The sequence below is a fragment of the Dipodomys merriami genome, unplaced genomic scaffold (genome assembly GCF_024711535.1).
Source record: "Dipodomys merriami isolate MVZ:Mamm:240054 unplaced genomic scaffold, mDipMer1.0.p SCAF_336, whole genome shotgun sequence".
Classification (NCBI taxonomy): Eukaryota; Metazoa; Chordata; class Mammalia; order Rodentia; family Heteromyidae; genus Dipodomys; species Dipodomys merriami.
Genome location: NW_027204893.1, coordinates 897,612 through 922,975, shown reverse-complemented (window position 1 = coordinate 922,975; position 25,364 = coordinate 897,612). Strand labels below are relative to the sequence as shown.

Below are 25,364 nucleotides of genomic sequence, written 5' to 3'. Positions count from 1 at the left end.
TTCCAGTGCACATGCTTTATTCTGCATTGTTGGAAGGGGAGGCAGGTGCAACCCCCGCACCAGCACTGCTCCATCCTGGAGTTCCCTCTAGTTCCACTGAACTTCAACCTACTGAACTAGGAATTCACAGACGCAAAAAGGCGGATCACTCAATATCTGGAGAGGAAAACACAGGGAACCTGGTGCACTGTTATTCATCCGGATATGACGTTTCCTGATCCTTAGTCACCATGTGTGAGCCACTTCACAACACAAAAACCATGACTTGAAGAAAATTCAAAATGTAAGTGTAACTTGGGTCCCTAGTTGAAATGTGCCATAACTTCTAATCAGCTCCACTAGGAATCTGGGTGGAGGGTGGTTCAAAGTTTTCTAAAATGAGCTTGGAAATGGGATATACAAGACAGGAAGGGACCAACAGGCTGGGACTGACAGTAATTCAGCTAAGGTGTAAAGGCAGATACAGAGAGTGCTACCGGGAATAGATGACTTATATTTAGACTTTGGGTGAACTGAGAGCCTCAAAGAGGAAGTGCTGCAAATGTCGGCAGCCGGCTTTCCAAATCAGGAAGGAAGAGGGTCAGGTGATTCAAAATGGACGAGGCTTCCTCATATTACAGACTAAGAAACCCTGGTCTAAATACACTTGCCACATCCCTTTCTACATCAAAGTACACACAAGAAAAAGCAGTTCTACATCTCTATAGATGACACCCTAAGTGCCAGTGTCTTCCCAAGATTGTCACATATTACATGTCCACTGTATTATGAGTTCCTCATGCTACTAATTAATGGAATTCATAACCAAGGTATCTCAGAGCTTGTAATAGTTTGTAGCCTGCGGTTATTGAAACATAATGGTCCTCCAAAGATACTCTTTTTAAGTGTTTTAGTCCCTAAGCTATTAGAGGGGTATATAACAATTGTTTATAAAACTTGGACAATATTTTAATAAAATAGCAAAACTATTCAAAACCTGATATATGAAAAAAAATCGGCAAGGTGAGAAAAGCACTTTTGTGAAAAGTATTTAAATTGGTTTGAAAGGCAGATCACAGAGCATTGTTTACTCATAAAAGGAGGCTCAGAGAAGTGGAAAAAAATGCACCTGTTAATTTTCAAAAGGACCACCACAACAGTGAATTTAAGTCTTTGAAGGGTTTGGGGTAATCTTTATCTAATTTCCCCTAGTTCTGACAGGTTTCCACAAAAGAGGGCCTATTCACTGAGGATTCTCTGACCCATGGTTTGTGTTTAGCAAGGAGATGGATATGAGGGAGACATTAAGATTCCGTGGAGGTAAGGCACAGATGGCCCCAAGAAGCTGCTGATAGCCCAAGTCATAGCTTTCTGCAAAGCATTTATCTGGCTAAGGGGAGTCAGATGGCAGTCTACTCTATGTTCTTGCTCTTGGCCTGGCTGCTGATAGAAAATTCAGAAGAGGAGGGGGTTAATCTACTACAAAATGTTCTAAAAATACAAACTCCTAAAATATTTTGAAGACTTAGGAGATTATCATATATATATATATATATATATATATATATATATGATCAATCTTTCTCTTTTAGTATTTACAAACTAACAATTCTTTCTTTCCCACCTTGTCCCTTTCTAATGGTGCTACAGATCAGACTCAGGGCCTCAGGCATGCAATGCTCTAGCCCTGAGTAACACCCCCAGCCCCAAAGCTAACAATTCTTTTATCTGTTTTTATGACCACTATACATTCTAAAAGCTTTACATTCAACATATGGAAAAGGAAAGGGAGGGAGGATATGCAGTTTCCTGCCCTACTCTCTCTCCTTGTGAGCTGAAGGCTAAATTGGTCCCCTTATCCTTGTAAGGGTACAGCCAATCTCTCTCTCCTAGCGCATCTGACTCATTGCTTTGCCCCCATGAGGCCTTGCAGCATATCTATGGGCAGAGGGAAGACGATGGTGGAGTTCTTCTCAGCAGCAATGGTGGTCAGAGTCTGAAGGTACCGGAGCTGAAGGGCTGCGGGAGACTCGGTGATGACAATGGAGGCTTCTTTCAAAGCTCTGGATGCATTCATTTCTCCCTCAGCTGCAATCACCTGTGAGCAGAAAAGGACAGTAGGGGAGAGAGTAAGACTGGAGCAATCCATTAACATCAAGGCATAATCACCAAATGATTACAAATCCTTTTGCAATTCTTTGATTTCAAAAAAAGCAAAGAGAATCTTACTGAAGCAAAAACTGATAGAGCATTCGATGCATGTTTTGATAAGGGGCTGAAATAAGGACTTTTAGTACCTTTAAAAAAAAGTTCTGTTTACATATGTAAATTAGGCATCTTCATCCATCAAAATGAAAAATAAGAATAAAACTTATATGGAATCCTATCTCATTCTAGCAATAAGTACATAGTTATAATTTAATTCATTTATGATACTGAGAAGCATATCTAGTAAAAAATATTTTGTGTGTGTGTGTGCTAGTACTGGAGTGTGAATTCAGGGCCTGAACACTGTCTTTGATCTTGCCTTTTTAGTTCAAGGATGGTGTTCTGCCACTTGGGTCACAGCCACTTCTGAATTGGAGATAAGGCTTTCATGAACTTTCCTGCCTGGGATGGCTATCCTCAGATCTCAGCTTCCTGAGTAGCGAGGATTACAGGCATGAGCACCAGCACCTGGTATGGAAAAGCTTTAAAGGGGTTTAATTCATCTTCTGTCCTAATTTGAGACAATACAGAGGGATGTGCAGAGATTGGTGAGAAGAAACTGGGGGAGGGCCCCAGGGAGGCTGGAGGGTAAGATAGATTGAGGAGGCATTTGGGGAGAGAATCAGCAGTATTTGGAGATGGATTTGGTATGGGAAGGGGAGAGCAGAGGGCCTGATGAATTCAAGTTTCTGGGTTTTACTTATATAGATATTGACATTAACTGATATAGGATCTGGGACTTACTGAGAGAAAGAACAGAATTAAACCTTCAATTATCAAAGCAAACCACTATGTCCTGCCTTGGTGGGCAAGTGCCAGACATGGTCAAAGAGATGCATGTAATTGTATTCCAGGATGAGCACTAGTGAATACAGAAAGAACCCTTACCACAGGACGAGCAGCCTCTGATATTTTTTTCCATGTCAGCTCATGTGTCCAATTAGGCACTATTTTTTTTTTTTGTCTGAACATGGACCAACTGCTGAGCTATCTCATTTCCCACTGCCAATTAATACACAATCTCTTGGCAGCAAAGCCAGACCCATCAGGATGGGTACACATTTTGTTCGTAGAAAAGCTGCTCTGAGCAAGCTGCCAAATCTATGAACACAATACTACAGGCTTTGTCTAGAGGTAGGCTGAGTACACTCTGCATAGCATCTTAGAGAACAAAGCAAGTTCTTTGGGGGAGGGGAGGGCTTTTTGCCAAATATGCAGTAGCTCCAGGTCAGTCAACTCTGGCACATGCCAGGCATTTTTCTGATCTGAGGCCATTAAAAGCTGGTCTATAAACTTTGAACCTATTGTAAAATGTGTAGAAAATCTGTCTTCTTTTGTGTCTCACAAATCTTCTACTTTGTGAACAGATATAGCTTCTTCCTCTTTGCTGCATAGTATTTCTTCATAGAACATCTAGCAACAGACATGGGAGTTGCCATGTTGGGGGCAATTAAGAAGTGCTGCCATGAACATCCCAGTCATGGCTTTTGGTACATTGCTGTAAGCCACATACTTAGGAATGGAGCAATAGCTTCTACAGTGTAGCAAACATTCAGCTTTGGTAGATACTGCCACTTTACTGCAAAGCAGTTGTACCAGCGTACACTCCCACCAGAAGAATGCAAGCACTCCAGGTCCTCTCTCACCTGCCCACATTTGGTTCTTACCTTGTTTTTCAAGCCACTCTGCTGTTTATCAAGGGAAGCACCTCTTTGTAATCCCTATGGCTAATTAACTTGAAGGATTTTTTTTTCTCCAGTGTCTCTTAAGCTATTGGTTCCCCTACCCTCTCTGTTTTCTGTGGCTGTTTTATTAAAGTAGGCAGGGTTCCTTATTTTTCATGGGAACATAAATATAAGGCTATGGTTGCTGCAGAATTACTGCACTTCGCAGCAGGGTCAGGTTCACTGTGCAAACCCTAACCTTGAAGATAGTCAGCCCAGGTTTCCTGAGAACCTTCCAGACTAACCTTCCAGCCCCATCCCACTGAAAGCATACTAATTCAGAATTTCTTTTTTCTTCTGGCTATAAAGAGAGGACAGGCACTCTCCATGCTGTCAAGAATGGCATAGAAGGCAGGGGAGGCTGGGAGGAAAGCAGGGATTTCTAATTTGCACTGCCATGGTGTGACACTGAAGAACTCACTCACTTAGCTTTCCTGGGCTTCAATCTCTCATTGACAAGGACGGCATGTGACTTTCACTTTTCGGGGCAAACTCTGTTACCTGGAGTACTGCAGATGGCTTCTGAGCCAAGTCTCAGCTCAGTGGAAAACAGTGCTGTGGTTAATTGATGACAGGGGAATAGGAGGTTGCAGTGCCTGGGCAAGTACTGGCACTTTTGGACGATGAACTCTGAGGAGTCTATGAAGTCCACATATGGGAAATTTTATTATTCAATATGGTTTAGAAGTGAGGTTTAAGATAATGACTAGCTAAGAGCAGTTTCTAATTTTCAAAATAATTAGCTGATATTAGGGAACATTACTAACACAATCATATATATGATGTGTATCATATGTATGTATAATACATATACATATATCATACATATATATATAATTTAGTTTCTAAGAAGTTATGGGTTTAAAAGAAGGCACATGAAGATTATGTAGTACCATTGGGTTATTATGCTGAGCATCAATGATCATATTAGGAAAACCTATCCCAAACAATTTATTCTTCTGCCTGGGGCTGGCTAGGAAATGATGGTGGCCAATTTGTGGCTTCAAGGGCATCCTAAGAGAACAAGGTTCCGTGGCCAGCCATCTTCACCAGCTACTACCATATTCTAATGACAATCTGATTCATTTTTTTTGCATTTAGTTGATTTGTCAAATTCATAGCAACACCCCTAAGAGAACTCCTTCTCTAGCTGCTCACAGGGTGAGGCTACTGGGCCGTGGTATATGTAGCCATGCCCTTGGGCCACAGTTGGATCAATGAGATGCTCTCTTCTGTGAATGTGGTCTGTCTCCTTTACTGCTCATTTGGGAATATACTTGAACTTGTGAGTCAGAAGTCCTCCAACCAGCACTATTTTACAGTGGTACATGGCCTAGGAAAGACTGACTAGCTCCCTTTATCCTTGACTGCTTTATGGTTCCCACATTTAATTCTGAGGATTGTCTCTGCTTCCTGATCCTGGGTCTGGTGAGGCAGCCTGAAATTTTCATATATTCTCATCTTAAAAGATACCATGTTTCAGGTCAGCTCAACACATTTTTCCTCAGTGCTTCTCAAGGGGCCACATCACCCAATATAGAGTTAATACATAGGCAGGGTTCTAATGGACTGAGAGCCCCATGAGACATTGTGCAGAATTTGCACATGTAACATTCTGTTTTGGCCAGCCCTGCAACAACCTAATTAATTAAAACCCAAGAACATAAAACTGTTAAAGAGTTGGTGGCCTTCAGAACTGTCCCAGGTGTCTAAAGTGAGCATCTTATTTTGGGGGGAAAAAGTTCAGCAAGAAAAACAACAACAACAAAAACCCTCCAAAGAAACAGAAAACATTACCTTGGCTCTTGCCTCGCGGGCTGCTTCTGCTTCTGCTGCCATAGCTCTCTGGAGCTGCACTGGCAGCTTTACATCCTTAATTTCCACACGCTCCACCTTGATTCCCCAGTCATCAGTGGCATCATCCAAGGTAGACTGTTGGGAAGAGAAGCCAATCGAGTCAACGTCCATCTCTGCTCAGATGGCCAGAGTAGCTGCTTTCACTGGGATGTGAAACAGATAAGGTGTTGGGAGAGTGGCATAAAAAGTTATCCTTATGCCCATTAGGGGCTGGGTTGTTAGAGAACTGATCTCCATTCTGTTACTAATTGAGCTAGTACAGAGGTTGGCCAACCTCTTCTAAGAGGGCTGTGTAGGAAGTGTGTGTGTGTGTGTGTGTGTGCGTGTGTGTGTGCGTGTGTGCGTGTGTGTGTTTTGTGTGTACTGGTCCTGGGGCTTTGAACTTAGGTCTTGGGTACTGTCCCTGAGCTTTTAGCTTTTTTTTTTTTTTTTTTTTTTGCTCAAGTTTAGTGCTCTACCACTTGAGCCGCAGTGCCACTGCCACTTCTGGCCTTTTCTGAGTATTTTATTAAAGAGGAAAGTCTCACAGACTTTCCAGCCCAGTCTGATGTCAGACCACAATCCTCAGATCTTAGTCTCAGATTACAGGCATGAACCACCAGTACCTGGCTGTAAGAACTGTTTATTTTCAGTTCCTGTTGCAATGATTAAAAATGTAGGTCAAAAGCAACCATCATGAATGAATGCTATGGATGTATATAAATGAAACCTTACAAATACAGGTGGCTGACCCTGGGAACTATAGCTTGCTAACTCCTGAGCTAATGTGACTAAGTGCAAGTCATATTATTTCTTGGTGCTTGTTTTCCTCCTTTATTTTTTTTATTTTTGCCAGTCCTGGGGCTAGAACTGAGGGGCTGGGTGCTATCCTTGAGCTTCTGTGCTGAAGATTAGCATTCTAACACTTTAGCCACAGCTCCACTTCTGAGTTGTTATGGTTAACTTGAGATAAGCGTCTCAGGAACATTTCTGCCCAGACTGGCTTTGAACTGTAATCCTCAGAGCTTATTCTCCTGAGTAGCTAGGCTTAGAGGTATGAGCCACTGGCAATCTGATTGTTTTCCTCCTTTAAAAGGGTAGGAATGAACTCATATTGGGTATTTCATAAAGTTGCAGAGGTGTGGAATATGATCACGATGAGATCTATACAAATTGAGTAGGAATTCAGATTTCCAGTCTATAAATCTGCCACCTATTTCTTCAATGTATCTACTATCTTGTTGAACAAGCCAAGTTTAACTAGATATCTATCATACGAGCAAGACTGGGCACAACAGAAGGGAAGGTGCGGGACTCACCCACAAAAGGGACTCACCCACAAAAGAGAGCTCTAACATGTCCAAGTTTACGCTAAACCAAAAAGTTCCAAGCACACACTGGAAGGAAGTAAAAATAACATTCACTGTCATGTTAGGAACCCAGAGGCTGTTCATATGAAAACCGTGTCCTTCCAAGTCTGGAAAACCTTACTAAATACAAAGAGACCAAAGATACCTCAACTTCAATTAGCAAAGGATTCTCAAACATCCACACGCTCCTTGCTTTCGTGGTCAGTTTCCAGGGGGCTGCCATGTCTGTATGTTCCTCACCTGCATGTTGTGGGCGATTTCTTCTCTGTCAGAGAGAATCTGAGAAAGGTTCTTGGTGCCTAGAACATTCCTGAGCGTAGTCTGAGCCAAAAGACGGGTGGCAGAGTCTGCATTGGTGATATTTGCCACAGCCAGGGTTGCATTCTGAACACGGTAATAGACTACGCCATCCACACTAATGGTCACAGAATCCTTCGTGAGGATCTACAAGAGGAAGGAGCAATCCTGTAGCACATTTCTTGACTATACAAACTACATTGTAATAAATTAACTTTGATAATGCAGTAGCCCATTTTCTGTAAGAAGGCATCAGAAGGTTCACTCTATCTTTAGAAATCTAATAAAACACACTAATTTATCCAAGTCCCTGAACCCATTCAATCACTCAACAAATGATGAGAAGCTACTTGATAGAAAGTATTGTGCTAGGGATAAAAGCATGACCAGTGTTGGGTCCTACTTTTGAGGAGGTGGGGGAATCAAAGGACACTTTAAGGGACAGAAAGTAGGTAGCCATGGGTGGAAGGGGTGAGACCTGACTCTCAAAGAAAGAATATTTTTACACAGCAAAGTTATGGTATACTTTATAGTATGTGCTTAATGTAACATAATTTTGTTTTGACTAAAGGATAATCTGAGTGGCAGGCTCCAGGAAAACAAGTAATCCAAATTAGTAGTTAACCTTTCTGGGACTCAGATTCCTCATTTGTGGAGATTAATAATATTTCCTACTTCACAAGTTTGGCTGTTAGAATTACTGAGTTTTAAGTGGTGAGAAAAAGTGCCTGACATATGATAATGCTATCATTATCAGATAATTTTAAGAGCTTTATCGAGTAAAAACTGACCTTGTTGAGTGGGGTAAGTTAATTTAGACAGTAAGAGAAAAGCCTTTTTGCCTTATTTCTAATCCGTGATTCATACATGAGTTCATGTGTTGTAAGGTGAGAAAAATGGAGAAGCCACATTTTGAGAGGATGAATCTTGGGAGTCTTTATTGGAGCACTAGTGGTCTGCAGGCAGCCAATTGTTACAAAGGCCTGCAGCTTGCAAATACACTTAACACAGCTAGCAAACAGGCCAAAGAGGGAAGAACAAAAAACACCATTGTGATACTATGTTGGCTGGGGAACAAGCAGGAGATAGGAGACAGGACAGGAACACTGGCCCAGGCCTAAATAGGCTCAGGTCAGGGGGCAGGGTCACAGGAAACTCCCAGTTTCAGGCACTGGATGACAGGTTTAGTAACCTATCAGCCAAAAGCCCGTCCTTGCCTCCAACCATTCAGGCAAACCCCCTAACCTGGGAGGCCACTCCTTTTACCCCTAGGAGTCAGTGGCTTCATCTTCTACCAAAGTAAAGATGCCAGACCTTACCATCCAGCATGTGGCCAAGAAGGGGTTGGCCAGACCCGATGGTCCTATTTCACTCAGGGCCCTGCACTTGCTACACAGGCAATCTATCACTTGAGCTATTCCTTCATTCTCTTTTTGCCTTGCTTATTCTTGGAATAGTTTTGCTCTTATGCCTGGGCTGCAACCCTCCTATTTGTGCTTCCCTTTGTTGCTGGGGTGACAGAGGCATGCCACTGAGCCAAGCCTCTGTGCTTTCCCCCATAGCTTGGGACAACACAACTGTGCCCAGCCATTGGTTGAGATGGAGATTTGCAAACTTTGATGCCCAGGCTGGCCTTGAACCATAATCCCCTAAGGATTTAAAAGACTTGATCCACCATGCCCAGCCTAGCCTATGAATTTGCTAGGGGCAACTCTTTGTATCTCTAGCGTTGGTAGAGTGCTTAATACATGGCAGGTGGTCACTGGGGAAGGGACGAATTGAACTGAATCACGGTGCTAGAAAGAATGAATGACAAAGAGCATGGAAGCAAACACAGTTCCAGCTCAGCATGTGCTCTTGGCACCCTCTATCTAGCAGGGCTTTAAACTATGTGTCCTGGTAAGCCTGTGCTGACAATACCTTCCAATTCTACCCAAATTTCTGTGAAGATCAAGGAAACTAGATCCATGTAAAAGATGTCCCTTGGAAAGTATAACATGCTACATAAATAGAAGGGGGAAACAACCATCTTGCTAAGTAGCTGTTTAGCTCTACCAGGCATCAAAGCATCCCTCCCCTCCTCTCCGTAAGCAATCTAAAAATACCTCTAGCTTAGAAGCAAAGAGAAGGATCTGCAGATCGACAGAGTATATTATCACCCTATGTGAAAACTGTTTTCCATAAAGTGATGGGAAAGCAAATGTCTTTTCTAACAGAATCTTGCCACTGACTCTGCTTCAGTTGCTTGCTAAGCTGCAGCTTCTCCGGCAAGTGTTTACTGTAGGCAGAGTGTTCACAGAGGGGTGGGGGTGGAGGGAAGAATTGCTTGCCAAGTCCAATCAGCTCTGCATTCATCCACTTGCAGGGAGGGGAGAGCAGCTGGAAGGCAGCAGCTTTCAGCAACCTCAACAGATGCCTGCAATGTTTACAGAGGAAGATGCCAGCAATCTGAGAAATCCTGAAAGGGGGTCTTCTGAGAGTCTTATCTTCTCTGAAAGATAGACCATGCAAGAGATAGAGCAGAGCTCTGGGACTTTCATTTTTTGGTGCTGGTCCTGAGACTTGAACTCAGGGCCTGGGCATTGTCCCTTAGGCTTTTTTGCTCAAGGCTAGCACTCTACCACTTGGGCAGAGCTCCACTTCTGGCTTTTTCTGGGTAGTTTATTGGAGATAGGAGTCTCAAGGACTTTTCTGCCCTGGTTGGCTTTGAATCATGAAATCAGATTTCAGCCTCCTGAATAGCTAGGATTATAGGATTATAGGAGTGAGCCAACTGGCTTTGGATTTGTTTTTATGGAAGAAATGGACATTTTGATGATTTCTGGGACCACCAAGCTTGTATGCACTAAAAAGTCTGACCTCATCAACTATTTGGATCAGAACCAGCAAGGTCCTGTCTAAGCTGCTTTCTGGATTTTGTGATTAGAAAAGGCAACATGGCCAGGCTCCAACACTGTGCTGAGTTCCATAGGCCAAAAAACAAGACAGGATTCCCCCATCCCCATCAGCCTGCCTGAAGGTTTTCTGTCTGCCATGGCTTCTGTGATTCCTAAGACGGGTATAAAGGGCATGACAGAACTAATGAAGAATGCAACTAATACTGAGCTAAGGAAAGCACCAGACAGGGACCTCAAGGACTAAACTAGATTTAATCCTGGTTTTGCCACTGAAGTCTGAGGAATGAACCTTTGTCTATATTCTTCTGGTATTTTGCTATTTCAATGGTGACAACTTTGTGACGTAGTCTGAAAAAGTACAAGATGACCTCTAATACAATTAAACTTCCAAAGGAGCAATTCTAATTCTTTGGCCTCTAACCCATGTCTCGTGAATGAAATGGTCATAACAGGAAAGAATATTGGGCTACACAGGAGTTTCTCTCAGAAATTTATAGAGAATGATGACAGTAAACGTAATGACAATAATGACAGTAACTCGACACTTCCATTAGCATTAATTATGGTCTGTCATGACCACTTTTACACCCAAGAATTCCTCAGTTAGCCAAGGTGAGGGAGGAGCTCACCTCCTGAGGAGGAATGTCAAATGAGATGGTCCTCATGTCCACCTTGATGAAGCTGTCAGTGCAGGGTAGGATAAAAAACAAACCTGTAACAAAGACACACATAGGATCAGAGTGACCAGAGTGATGTGACCAGCCCAATTCTCCATCAATGCTAATGAACTGACCTACTCAATGCAAGTCACCAAATTTTCTTTGTGAAAAACTTAGAAGCTCAGAATGTTGTCCTTGACTCCCTTTGCCCACTTCCCACCTTGAACTGTCCCCACGGGAGGCCTGTGGAATTCATTTCCTTACTCCGTGCTGTGGACATTTTTTCTTTCAATGAAAATCTCTTCTCAAGCCATCTTTTTGTTTCTGGTAGTTATTCTTCCACAGCTAAGATACCAACCCTGCCCTGGGCATGGACTTGCATGACCCATCATAGGCCACCTCTTCAGCCATATCTGCATATCCTGTATGCATATCTGCATATCTGACCCCTGATGACTCTGGAGGGATTCCCTGATGACTCAACACACTGTCTCCCTTACACGGCTTTGTATGTGGTGCTGTGTCTGTTAGGAACCCTTCTTGGTGGCCAACACCTTCCCCTGCCATAAGTCTCTGCTAGGATGTCTCCTTCAGGAAGCATGCTTAGCTGCATGCTGGTGGCTTATGCCTGTAATCCTAGCTACTCAGGACATTAAGATCTAAAGTTTGTGGTCTGAAGCCAGCCTGAATAGGAGAAAGTCTGTGAGACTCTTATTTCCAGTTAAGCACCAAAAATCCAGAAGCAGAGCTGTGGCTCAAGTGGTCGAGCACCAGCCTTCAGGGTAAAAGCTAAGGGACAGTGCCCAGGCTATGAGTTCAAGCCCTAATATCAGCATGCGCACCCGATGGACGGACACACACACACACACACACACACACACACACACACACACACACACACACACACACACACACACACACACACACACACACACACGAAGCCTGTCTTTCTCACCTACTGCTATTTGAGGTTAGGTACCCTGCTCTGGGAAGTCTCTTGTTCATAAGACCTATCCCATGGGATGTAGCTATCCATTTCCTTGTTCGTGTCCTGCTACTGGACAAAGCTTTGAGGGAAGGGACTGTGTTCTAGTCTTGCTTCAATTCCCAGGCCTTGGGAACACGGTAGGAACTTCACTGAAGTGTACCAGATGAGTAACTAAAGGCCTTTCCTTAGTAGGGATTCTCATGCTCTGACTTCTAAAGCTGTAACCATTCCTGTGTAAAGATAATCTTCTGGGCTCAAAGGGGAAGGGCAGGAGGAAGTGTGCACAGGGATGGAGAATACTGAGACTAGCTAGAACCACAGGTATTGTTACACAATGTCTGATACCACATGGCCCTCACAGGGAAATCTCATCAATTAGAATGCTCCTGTCTCAAGTGAGGAGGGTATGATGGTTTACGTCTATAATCCCAGTATGTGGGAGGTCAAAGCATAATGATTAAGAGTTCAAAGTCCACTTAGGCTATATAACAAGTTCAAGGCCAGCCTATGCTACATATTGAGGACCCTTTCTCAAAAAAAACTAAACAAGCATGAGTAATTTATACCAGCTACTCAGGAGGCTGAGATCTAAGGATCACAGTTCAAAGCCATCCCAGGCAAAAAAACAAACAAACAAAACCCAAAAACAAAACCCAAAAAACTGTGAGATTCTTATCTCCAATTAGTTACCAAAAAGGCAAAAGTAGATCTGTGTCTCAAGTAGTAGGGTACCAACTCTGAGTGAAAAAGCCAAGTGAGAGTACAAGGTCCTAAGTTCCAGCCTTAGTACCAGCACAAAACCAAAATGAAACACCCTCTTCCTACAAATACAAAAGCAAATGAAAAAAAAAAAAAAGCCCTGTAATGCCAGCTACTTGGAAAGCAAAGATCAGGAGGATCATGGTTCAAGAAGAGCTTAGGCAAAAAAGTTTGCAAGATCCCATATTAATCAACAAGCAGGGTGTAGTGTCATGGGTGTAGTGTCATGAGTCGGTGGTCCCAGCTATCAGAGCAGTCACAAGTAGGAAGACTGTAGTATGAGGTTGGCCCTAGGTAAAAAGGTAAGATCTTTATTATTGTTATTATTAGTATTTTTAAAAGTTACTTTTCAGATAATCCTCCTTGCATCCCAGTACTGACCAGGTCCTTTGGCTCCTCCTTGTAAAATGCGACCCAATCTAAAGATGATGGCTCTTTCATATTCTTTTATAATCTAGAATTAAAAAACATAAATAATAATTTAACATGAGGAGCACAGACACATACACAGAGTCTTAAATATGTACTTACGTTCTCAACAGGTTAGCTATCTCCTATCTTTTCTCCGTATCCATACATTATCTATAAACAACATGTGCAATCTTTTACCCTTTATAAGCACATTTGCTATTTTCATACTGATTACAAAATATTCGCTGTAGAAATTTACAAAGTATAGAACATAATACAGAAATACATCTATTACCTCATTCCTCAGCTGTGACCATTTATAATCAGTTGTTCATGTATTATTTATTCAGGAAAAAAAAAGCTTAAGGTTTTTCTTTTCTTTTTTTTGTGCTGGTCCTGGGCTTGAAGTCAAGGCCTGGGTGCTGTCCGGGAGCGTATTTGCTTAAGGTCACTTGAGCGACAGCTCTATTTCCAAAGGTTTTTGTTCTGATCTTTAAAATTACAATAAAAGTATCTGAAAAAGCTTGTAGCATATTTTATTTTTCTAAGAACATGTAAATGATAGTCACTTATCTAAACCTTGATAATTTTGTAGGCGAAAGAGCCTTTTCCCTTATGATATGGCAGAAACTGCAATAAGTACATTCAGGCTCATCAATTCATTTTACCTTTACCATAGTTCCCTGAAGAAGGAGGTGTCATGGTTCAATTCCACTTTATAAGTGAGGACCCATGAGTAAACCATGGAGTCAGCACTTGAACCTCGCCATTGCTAACTCTTGAGAACTTGCACTCCAAGAACATCTCATATCCCTGATCCAGAAAATATCTGATGGCAATTCTTACTTTAAAATTAGATGGCTGGGAATTTTTTTTAAAAAAGCATTACAAATCCAGTATAATTGATGAGTAGAATCAGTTTTCCAAAAGAGGAAAAAAAAATTACAGGCTAGACCATCTACATCTCTTACACATATAAAAGTAGGTTGAGTAAGTAGGAACGGACTCCATCCTGATGTAAATGAAAAGGTCTTTACCTTTATGCACATCCATATCGATATTGGGAAAGTTATAAGTGTGAATAAGAATGAGGCAGCCACCAAAATCCATCCACAAGGTCCAAGGCCTTTATTTGGGATATCTGTTGAAAACAAAACCACATAGCTTGAATCACTGGAATTAACATGGCTGCTGCCTGCATCATCCTCATCTTTATATCCCCACTAGCAATTCAGAGCTTTGTGCTGAGCATTACTTTTCACATTAATCCTCATACAACCCTAGAGTATAGGTTCTCTATTCCCCAATCTATGTAACACACTATTCTTTCTTTTATCGAGCAAGAAAAGTGTATCACTTAACTCTCACAACAGTCCTGGGAGGCTAAGTATTTTTTATTTGCTTTGTGAGATAGGGTCTTAGCATATAGCCCAGTAGCCTCAAATTCACTATGTAGCCAATTGCATGACTGTCCTGTCTCAAGAAAATGTTAGGATTATAAGTGTGTGCCACCTTGCCTAGTGAAGCCAAGTACTATTTAAAAAATAATTAACTAATTTTTATTGTTATTCTAAAGGTGATGTACAGAGAGGTTACAATTATATAAGTGAGGTAGTGAGTACATTTCTTTTTGCATAATGTCACCCCTTCCCTCGCTCTCCCCCAGTTTTTCCCTTCTGCCCCCAGCCCCAAGTTCATTTTCAACATAGTGTCCAGTGAGTACCCTGCTACATTTGTTTATCCTGTCCCTCCATTTCTGTGTCCCCTTATCTCCCAATGACATATAAACAAACAGAACAAAAAGGAAAGAGAACAAAAGAGTGAAAAAAACCCTCATTTCCATTTCCTGGAGTTCATTTTAATAAATATTATTTTGTATGATAATCAGATGCAGACAAGCATTTTGTCTTTCTGTTCCTCTCCTAAGAGTATGCTCCTTTGGTCTTACTGTATGTGAATGCCTAGAGACCTGTATAATTTACTATGTCCTAATGTATTTTAGATCTAAAAGCTAAGTATTTTTATCATGGTTTTTTGTTGTTGTGTTTGTCGGTTGTGGGGCCTGAACTTTGAGCCTGGGCCCTGTCCCTCAGCTCTTCAGCTCAAGGCTAGCACTCTACCACTTGAGCCACAGCGCCACTTCTGGCTTTTTCTGCTTATGTGGTGCTGAGAAATCAAACCTAGGGCCTCATGCATGCAAGACAAGCACTCTACTACTGAGCCACCTTTCCAGCCCCAGCATTTTTAATCCCATTTTAAGAATGAGGTAATTGAGGCAACATAATTTTCCCATGGTCACAATGGGATCCAAATACAAGTCAATTACTACAAAGCCCCCATTCTGTGTCTCTTTGACCCCTGAACTACTGAATTTAAAAAGTATTCCTTAATTTGGTTTCATGTTTGGGGTACTTTCTTGAGACAATATCTAAACTGGGTAAGTACAACACACAGGGATTTTGAAAATGAAATCTGATATTCATACAGAGGAAGGAAGCCTTCTTAATTCCAGTGATGCCTATTTATAGCAAAAGACCGTTTCAGGGCTTTGTGCCAGGCTTAAAGGTCTAGATTTTGAGTCCCACAGATTCTAAGCAAGAACAGATGGACTACAGATACTTACACCTGACAGCATTTGGTGCTTTCTAAAATATTGTCCCATACTCTCACACTCCAAAACACACATCTCTGTGTCCTATGCTATAAACTCCCTAAGGGTTCGGAGGTATCTTTTTACCCTTCCCCCCTCTTTTGGTGGTGCTGGGATAAAACCCAGGGCCTCACATATGCTAGGCAAATACTATACCAATAAGCTATGCTTTTTACTCAGTTTCATATTCCAATGTTTAACAAAGCATCCATCATAGAAAGGATATTTGGGCCTTAGTTACTTCAACTGTAAAAAGTAAGGATTAGTGCTAATTCAGCTTATAAAGTTGAATTAATGTTCCATAAATATAGATGATACCTTTCTATAACCCTCTATTCTATTTGAGTATTCAAATTTGCATGATGAAAATGAGGGAAATCCATACATTTGCTCTTTTTGAGGAAAGTTTCTTAAAAGACTTAATTTGTGTCTTGATGTTACCTCCCTTCCTCTCCTCATACATATAAACTGCCAGTCTAGGCTTGACTATTGAGATTCTTAGGAAATATAGTTTCAAAGAGAGGCACATGAAGACAAACCAGAAAGCACTGCCCAGATCATGTCTGCATTCACTTTCCATTGTCAAGCAGAGTGTCTTCAAACCCTTGTAAGTATATGGGATTGCAAATCAAGAGAACAGGAAGCTGAGTAGACGCTATGAAAATCGAGTTTACTCTTTCTTATATCAAATGTTCAGCTAGAAACAATCAGGGTTGCATCCACACTTTGTTTCCCCATTTCTTTGCAATTAAAAGATCCTATTCTCAACCCTCAAGCTTCACAGCTCGAAAAACTACAAAACCATATTCATCAAGGAAAAGAGGCCTGGATGCTTATAAATAAAACTTCAGGCTTATAAATAAAACTTCAGTCATCTACCACTTCTGGGAAAAAGAGCAGAAGCAATCTTAGCTACTCAATCACATTTCATAAAATTCATTTTCTTCAAATTTCCCACTCATTACTTTAGGATGGAATTCTAGCAACTTTAGAAAAAACAATGGGAAAACAGAATTCCTGAGATGTATTGGTTGATGCACTTGTCAATGTTTTGCTAGGTAGAAACTCTCTCTCCCAAAGATTAGGGATTCCCAATATTTGGCTGTAAATACTGTTTTGCTGTGTTTTAGTTCATTTTCTTCTTTTACTACCAAACTCTTTCCAGGAAATTGCATTAGAATACATTCTTAAGCAATCAAAGCCAAGGTCTGAAAGTGGATATGATCCTATACATTTCAATTTTGGCATTAAATATTCAAATTGAGCTTACTGCCAAATACTAACATAAGTTCTTTTTGTTGTTGTTGATCGTGGGGCTTGAACTCTGGGCCCAGATGCAGTCCCTGAGCTTTTTACCTCAAGGCAAGCAAGCACTCTACCAGCTTTAGCCACAGCGCCACTCCCAGTTTTCTGGTGGTTTATTAGAGATAAGAATCTCACGGACTTTCTGGCAGGGGCTGGCTTTGAACCAGGATCCTCAGATCTCAGCCTCTTAAGTAGCTAGGATTACAGGTGTACTCATGAGGCTGAGATCTGAAGATCATAGATCAAAGCCAGCCCAGGCAGGAAAGTCCAGGAGACCCTGATCTCCCAAGTGGTAGAATGCTAGTCTTGAGCTGAAGAGCTGATGGACAGCACCCAAGCCCAAAGTTCAAGCCCCATGACTGACCAAAAAAACAAACAAAAAACATGAAAACAGACAAGTTACCCAGCAATTTTTATTGGGTTAGTTTCAGGAAGAACAGTAACACATTCTTTCCCTGGCAACATTCACAACAGTGCATCTATCACAACATCTGGTTTACTTTAATATCTATTGAATGTGGCATGACTAGAAGTCATATGCAGTCATAAATCCATTAGTCCCTGAAATTTAATTACTCTAAAGTTCAAAAGATAATGGCTTTCCTCTGCTGACAAAAGCCAGAAACAAGTCTTCTATCATATCTAAAAAATAAGATTAGCCTGCACACACAGGAGGTTAGCTAGAGTCACTGAAGTAAACAAAGTTGAACCATTTAAAGGCATCTTTTCCTTCCCCTTTAACAGAACCAGAGTGAAAAATTTGATAGCATGAACCACCAGGAATTCTGTTGTCTGGGTGGAGAAAGATAGGTTGGTGAGGAGTAATTTTATCTTAAGAATACACATGATTGGTTCTCATAGCATTTTTTTTGCTGGACATGGGGTTGCTAGCACTCTACCACTTGAGTCACAGCCCCGCTTTTGGCTTTTATTGGGGATAAGAGTCTCACAGACTGTTCGAACTGGCTTTGAACAGGATCCTCAGCTTTCCTCAGCCTCCTGTGTGAACCACTAGCGCTGGCGAGATACGTGTTTTTTTAAAGCATTATTCTACACCAGATTTTGTCAGGATTTGACAAACTTCCCCTTTAAAGGGCCAGAAAGTAACATTTCAGGCTTTGCAGGCCAAAAAGTCTGCGGCAAGTACAACTCTGCACTGCCATGCGATAAATACACAATATGAGCGGGCTGGGCTAATGTATGGACACAGAAGTCTGACTTTCATCTACTCTTCACATGTAAGGAAATATTCATCTTTTTTAACCACTTAAAAATAGACAAACTGAGCCTAGCACAGGTGGCTCATGCCTATAATTCTAGCTACTCAGGAGACTGAGATCTAAGGACCATGGTTCGAAACTAGCCGGGAAGGAAAGTCTGTGAGACTCTTATCTCCAATTAACCACCAAAAAGCCAGAAGCTATGAATACTAGGCCCAAGGAGCTGATACAGATGAAGCATTATGTGATGTGGATGACAGAGGTTAAAATCTGTTCACTCCACAACCTTCAGGGAAGGAGAGGTTCTATTAAAGATTATTCTAAAAGTTGAAACCAAGAGAATTCTTTGCTTAGTACCAAAAGAATAAGGCAATTAAATAGCTATAAATATTTTATTTCCCAAGCATTCTTTTATTCCCATGTTTCAAGCCATAAAATGAGTCAGGAGAGAAAACATGAGAGAGCAACATCAGTAAACTAAAATTTAGAAAAACCAAACCAAACAGGAACTTAAGGAAATTCTGTCATTAGGCTCCCAATTCTATCTTGAGGCCAAATAGCTAATGTGTGACTAAAAGCCTGAGGATTTTGTGCCTGATTTGAAATCTACCACTCCATTTTCTTATCTGTAAAATGGGAGAAAGAAACATTACTTATTTCACAGCATTAGAAAGATTAAATAAGAAAATACATAATGTGCTTGATACTTAGAAGTGTTCAAGAAGCAAATAGTTATTATTTTTTATGCTCTCAACATTAAGGTCCGTCTTGATAATTGTTTATAGGAATAAACCTTTTAGTAAGTGAATTGCCTTCTGGGACCTACGCACAATGGAGAAAAAAAAAAAGAAGACTAACAATCTGTTTAGGGACTCTGTCTCTAGAGGAGGAACTTCATGTCTGGAGCAGGGAGTGAGAGGGCTAAACTTTGTTAGGCCATTTGTCATATATCTTTCCAATTTACCCTTAAACTTGAATTTGCCAGAGAATGTCCAGGCTTTCTGAAGGTTTTTCTGGACAAAGCACTGGAAATGTAGCCTTCCATGTTTAAAAGTTCTAGTCCCTGTTAATCTTTTTTTTTTCTCATCCATTAAGTATCTTAATGTTTTCACTTAAAGTTTCAAGAGGAGATATGTGTGTATACATTTCATACTTGAAATCTTGAGCTAGAAGGCAGTAAGATTATGGCCACAGTATAGATGAGAAACTGACATTCTGGATGAGAAGAAGACCAAATAGTAAGTTGAGAGTACTAAGATCTCAACCTAGATCTTCCGATTCTAATGTCTGTTTTCTTTTCCTACACTACTCTACCTTTCCTAAGGGCTCACTCTAGTGGACCACAAATTTGTTATCATTTTTACTGTCTATTCCTTTAAGACAGGCATTTTCTTGGTTGTGTTTTCAAAGCTAATCTACTAATAGCAAAGTCAAAATCAAAGCCAAAGCTTGGGGTTTAAGTTTCTCTAGTGGTCCCAGAACTTGGATAAACATGGAAAAAAAAGGACTGAGGAATCAATTCTCTACTGATATACATTTCCTTCTTTCTTCTTTCTATAACAGGGTGCTTAACTAGTCTACTTTTAATTTTTCTCAAATGAGGCTCCTTACTAGGACAGTATACTATGTTGGTAATTATAGTCTGTTTATAATATAAACCCAGATAAGCAGCCTACCCATAGTAAGAACATGTGATAAAGAACATCATGATCATACCCTAAAACAACACTTTGGGTTACAACAAACAATGACAGACTCAGAGCAGGGTGTTCACTTTTCTGTGATTATAATAGTTTTCAGGAAATTGCTTTTCCTTTCCTCCTCTTCCTCTTCTTCCTTTTTTTTTGTCGGTCATGGGGCTTGAACTCTGGGCCCAGTTGCTGTCCCTGAGCTCTTCAGCTCAAGGCTAGCACTCTACCACTTGAGCCTTAGCCACTTCCAGTTTTCTGAGTGGTTTATTGGAGATAAGACTCTCACCCTGCCCAGACTGGCTTTGAACCATGATCCTCAGCTCTTAGCCTCCAGAGTAGCTAGGATTACAGGCATGAGCCACCATGCCTGGCTCTCCTTTCTTTTTAAAAACTTTTTTTTTTGCCCATCCTGGGGCTTGAACTCAGGACCTAGGCACTGTCCCTGAGCCTCTATGCAAAAAGCTACTTCTCTACCACTTGAGCCATAGCACCACTTCTGCCTTTTTCTCAGTAATCTATTGAAGGGAGATAAGAGTCTCATGGACTTTTCTGCCTGGATTGGCTTTGAACTATGATCCTCAGGTCTCCACCTCCTGAGTTGCTAAGACTACAGGCATGAGCTACCAGTATCCAGCGGATTTTCAATCTCAACTGTATCACTTTTTCAAGTTTGAACACAGGGCTTTGTGTTTGCTAGGCAGGTGCTCTTACTGCTGAAGCCATGCCTCCAGACTCTACTTGGCTCTTTTGCAAAGCTAACTCAGCAGTTAATGATGCTTTTACAGTGTAAAATTTACAATTAGGTGGCACAAAAATTTATTTAATTACAAGTACATGACAGCTTCTGTAGTTTTAACCTACAAATTAATTGAGTTAATTTATGACCATGAATGGTTTAGCTCAGGTTGATTATTAAAGAAGTACAAAGTCTCCCTAATCTGACACTGTAACAACTGAAATAAACAAATCAGTCCCATGATTCTGCTTATTTTCTGAGACTCTCCCAGAGAGATTTATCCTGTTGACATGACTCTTAATTACAATGATACATTTCTTTGCAATCCATCTGCATTATTTCATTACAAAGCTAGAGCACTGGCTTTAGGACAAATTAGACATGTTTTGATTCTGGTCATATCTAACTATCTAGGATTAATTTTCAGCAGATACACAAAGAGGCAGAGTTGAGCTTTTGTAATTCTACTGCTTCCCTCAGAAGCAGTCCTCTAGAACTGTCTTATATACTAGGCCTTGACTGAAGGTGGGCTCCTTTGGGCTTTCCTTGTTTACTGTTTCTCAACTTCAGTGTGTACTAAAGTTGGCTAAGATCGGATATGCATTTTGGTGGTAGCTCTGGGACAGAGAACATGGTTTGGAAAATCAGATAGCCTAAGTTTGAAACCTGATTCTGAGTCTTATGAACTGTTTGTGATTTTTATCACTCTGGCTTCAGTTTTCTTACTATAAAACAGAATGGTACTTTATTTGTTGTAGACGTGCAATTAGACCTTTGTAAATACTTAAGTTGCTTTTATCACATGACTAGCACCCAAGAGATAATGCTTGTGTAGCACTTAGGTGGTCTCTGGCACATGACAAGCATTTAAGAAATTCTATTTAAGGGCTGGGAAGGTGGCTCAGTGCTAGAGCGCTTGCCTTGCATGCATGAGGCCCTGGGTTCGATTCCTCAGCACCACATAAGCAAAAAGAAAAAAGCTGGAAGTGGCACTGTGGCTCAAGTGGTAGAGTGGTAGAGTACTAGCCTTGAGCTGAAGAGCTGAGGGACAGCGCCCAGGCCCAGAGTTCAGGCTCCCCCCCCAAAAAAACAAATTCTATTTAAGATATTCCAGCAGTAAATTCCCCCTTCCCCCCAGTATCAAGTCTCTATGGCTTACCATTAGAAAAAAAAACTTACAGAACAAGAAAAATTTGTTTGTATGTATCTGGGGAACAGGTGCATTCATTTTCATTAGTTTCTTAAAAGAAAAAGGTTTAGTGTCAAACCAAGTAAATGAACTTAAAGTAAAAATCTGATCTGTGGCCTATAATCCCAGCAATTAGGAAACAAAAGCAGAAGGAGTTTGAGGCCAGCTGAGGCTATACAGTGAGTTCCAAGCCAGTCTGACTGCTTACTTTATTGTTCGCTGTAACGCAAAGTGTTGATTTGAGGGTATGATCATCATGTTCTTCATCACATATTCTTACTATAGGTAGGCTGCTTATCTGGGTTTATATTATTAGTAAACAGACTATAATTACTAAGATAGTATATTTGTCCTAGTAAGAAGCTTCATTTGTGAAAAATTGAAAATAGAAAATCTAAGCATCCCTGTTATAGAAGAGGCTATACATAGTAATAGAGAAACAGCTGGTCTTTGACTATTAACCTCAAAGATCATATTTATTACCAAACAACTCTCCCAAACTCAATCTTCACTGTAGTTTTCTCCTAGGTTAGGGTACAAGAAGAAAGTGGACTAAGGAAGTATAATAGAGGGGGTGAATTTACATTATATGCATATCTGGAAATATCACAATGATACACGTTAGTACAATTAACACAAAAATAAGTAAATAGCTGGCCGCTGGTGGCTCACACCTGTAAAGTAGGCTGAGACCTAAGGATTATAGTTTAAAGCCAGTCCATGAGACTCTTATCTCCAATGAACTACTAAGAAAAGGCTGGGAATAGTGCTGTACCTCAAGTGGTAGAGCACTAACCTTGAGCCCAAAGAGCATCCAGACTCTGTGTTCAAGCCACAGGACCAGCAAAATAAATAATGTACAAGGTAAAAACTGTACCAACAAAGGTCAAGGTACAAAGGAAAGGATTCAACCCACTGTTTTTGTCTAGGAAATGACAACTATTGAAGAGTTGGTAATAGACTTTTTTTTTTCTTGTTCAAGTTCTAGAATTACTTACATGAAGGTATTAAATATGATTCCACTAAACCTGTGTAGCTTTAAGGAATTTAACCTCTGTATCAGTTTCTTAAAGTATAAAGCAGAGATAGCAACAGCACTACCCCTGTTGTGAGGATCCAGCAGATCCAGTGCGCATATGTGGTGGTGGCAGGGATGGAACCCAGGCTCCCTTCCTTGCACACTACCACAGAGCTACAGCATCAGCACTCTATAACTCTTTTGGTGCAGGAAGGAATTCAAGACATGTATCTCTGGGCAAAGGAAATTATATTCAGATGGGTGAAAAAAAGGCTGCTTCATACATGTTTAGAATTATTTATTGATAATTCCGGTGGAGCACGCCTATAATCTCAGGCAATTGGGAGGGAGAGGGGGTAGAATAAGTGCATTAGAGGCTCGCCTGGGCAAAAGCGAAAAGACTCACAAAACCAAACCAAACCAAAATAACCAGAATAGATTATTCCAGATGTGTTTGTTGTGGGGTACTGGAAAAGCTCATCTTGCCTCAGTTTCACTATTGTCCATTCTGAAATTCTATCTTTAGAACTAATTCCTTAGGATGGGTAAAGGATCCTGAGAGGATCTCATTATTCCTGAATCATTTTGGGCCTAACTTTATTGGGCATTCCTTCCCTCCCTCAAGGAGTTAGCCAATAAATGTTCAGGATGGCAGCTCTCTTGATGGCAGCAGTTTCTTCAAAAGTGGATATGGCCGGTCGCCGGTGGCTCACTGTCTCATGCCTGTAATCCTTGCTACTCAGGAGGCTGAGATCTGAAGATCATGGTCTAATGCCAGCCTGGGTAGCAAAGTTCCTGAGATTCTTATCTCCAATAAACCACCAGAAAACCAGAAGTGACATTGTGGCTCAGATGGTAGAGTGCTAGCCTTGAGCTCAGGGACAGCACCCAGGCCCAGGGTTCAAGCCCCACGACAAAAAAAAAAAAAAAAAAAAAAAAATGGATATGATGGAACCACTTACAGTTCCTGTCTCCAGCCTGGGAAGGGCCTCATAGGGTGGTAATGATAGGGGAATGTAGAGTTCTCAACTGGAGCTGATGACTCCTAGCTACTCAGGAGGCTGAGATCTAAAGAAGATGGTTCAAAGTCAGCTGGAGCAGTAAAGTCCGTGAGCCTGTTTCCAATGTACCCTAAAAAGCTGGAAATGGAGCTGTGGCTCAAAGTGGTAGCGCACTAGCTTTGAGCACAAAAGCTCGGGGTCAGTGCCCAGGCACGGAGTTCAAGCCCTAGGACTAGCACAATCAAACAAAACAAAGCCCCAAAGGAGGGGAACTGACTGGGGTAGAAAGAAGCGAAGGAAGAGAGCCAGAGACTTGCTAAGGCTGTGGTTGTTGTTGTTTGTTTGTTTTTCTCACACGTACCGCCTACTTCGTGTCCTGGGTCAGAGCCTGACATCTTTCTGTGTGAAACTGATGAGGTTCTGACGTCGGAGACGGCGACTCCAGCACCACCGGGAGACCCACCGGTTACTTCGGCGATTCCGCGTCCTCGTGGATGCCGCGAGCTAAGGACGCGCTGGTCCCGGGCCCTGCAGGTCCGTGCGAACGCGGACCACGCGAGCCCCGGCCGGGGTCCCGGGCATGGGACGCGCCTCTGCTAGTGGCGCCCACCACACCCCAGCACCCCAAAGTCGCAACCCTCAGCCTGAGAAGCACGGGGTACACGAGCAGACGCCCGACGACTCGGCGAAGCGGTCGCGCAGCACGAAGCCGCGAGGACGCCGCGCCCGGAACCGCGCCGGAACCCGCACACCTCGAGCCGCAGGCCGGAGCGCGGCCGGCCCCCGAGGGGAAGGCGACCGGGTGGGGCAGCCCGCCGTCGGGCGTTTACCCGGGGCTCACGGCTTACCTTTGAAGGAATCGGGGAGCCGTCGGGCTTGGGTGTCCTCGGCGCGCCGCTTCTCAGCCATGCTGTAGGAGTCGGAGCCGCACTCTGCAGCGCGCCACGAAACCTCGAGCCTTTCCAATTGTGATCCCTCGAGCGGGTGCGAGACCCGGGCGGCCCGAGCGCGGCTCTCCTGAGGCCCGCCTCCTCACGGCAAGACAGCCAATAGACGCCCAGCATCGAGGAGGACACGCCCCATATTACCCCACCCAGCCATCTGACCACGCCCCTGGCTTCCCGCTAGGTTTGCGCGCGGAGGGGCGTGGCCTGGCCTCTGAGGCGGCTGCGGGGAGAAGCACACGCCGGCCTCGGAACTCGGAGCTGGGGGGCGGGAGCCGGTTTTGACGTGGGGTGGGGGGGGGGGTGAAGCAGACGATGGAATGGTTGAAGGCAAAGATGCGAATGAGGGAAAGGCGTCCTACGGGGTGGCAGTGTTAATGCAAGGCTCCTTTCCGTTCTTCCTCAGGGCAGAGGAGTTAGCGGGGAGGAAATGGCGCCCTCTCGTGGCGGGGCGGCACCGACCAGGCCTCCGTGCGGTGGGA

The 25,364-nt window shown here is 42.3% G+C and overlaps 1 protein-coding gene across 2 annotated transcripts; it reads right to left on the bottom strand.

The window, feature by feature from the left end:
• Positions 1-24,945, bottom strand: LOC138803179 (stomatin). 2 transcript variants are annotated; one of them, XM_069987021.1, is made up of 7 exons: positions 24,787-24,945; positions 14,166-14,269; positions 13,099-13,171; positions 10,941-11,023; positions 7,358-7,561; positions 5,709-5,843; positions 1-2,077 (listed from the first exon to the last, which is right to left on the bottom strand). In XM_069987021.1, the coding sequence occupies exons 1-7, from the start codon at positions 24,845-24,847 to the stop codon at positions 1,883-1,885; spliced, it is 855 nt and encodes a 284-aa protein (XP_069843122.1). In that variant the 5' UTR covers positions 24,848-24,945; the 3' UTR covers positions 1-1,882. The 2 variants fall into 2 exon arrangements, with proteins under 2 accessions (XP_069843122.1, XP_069843123.1); XM_069987022.1 differs by lacking the exon at positions 24,787-24,945 and adding an exon at positions 24,300-24,524.
• Positions 24,946-25,364: the final 419 nt, after the last annotated feature.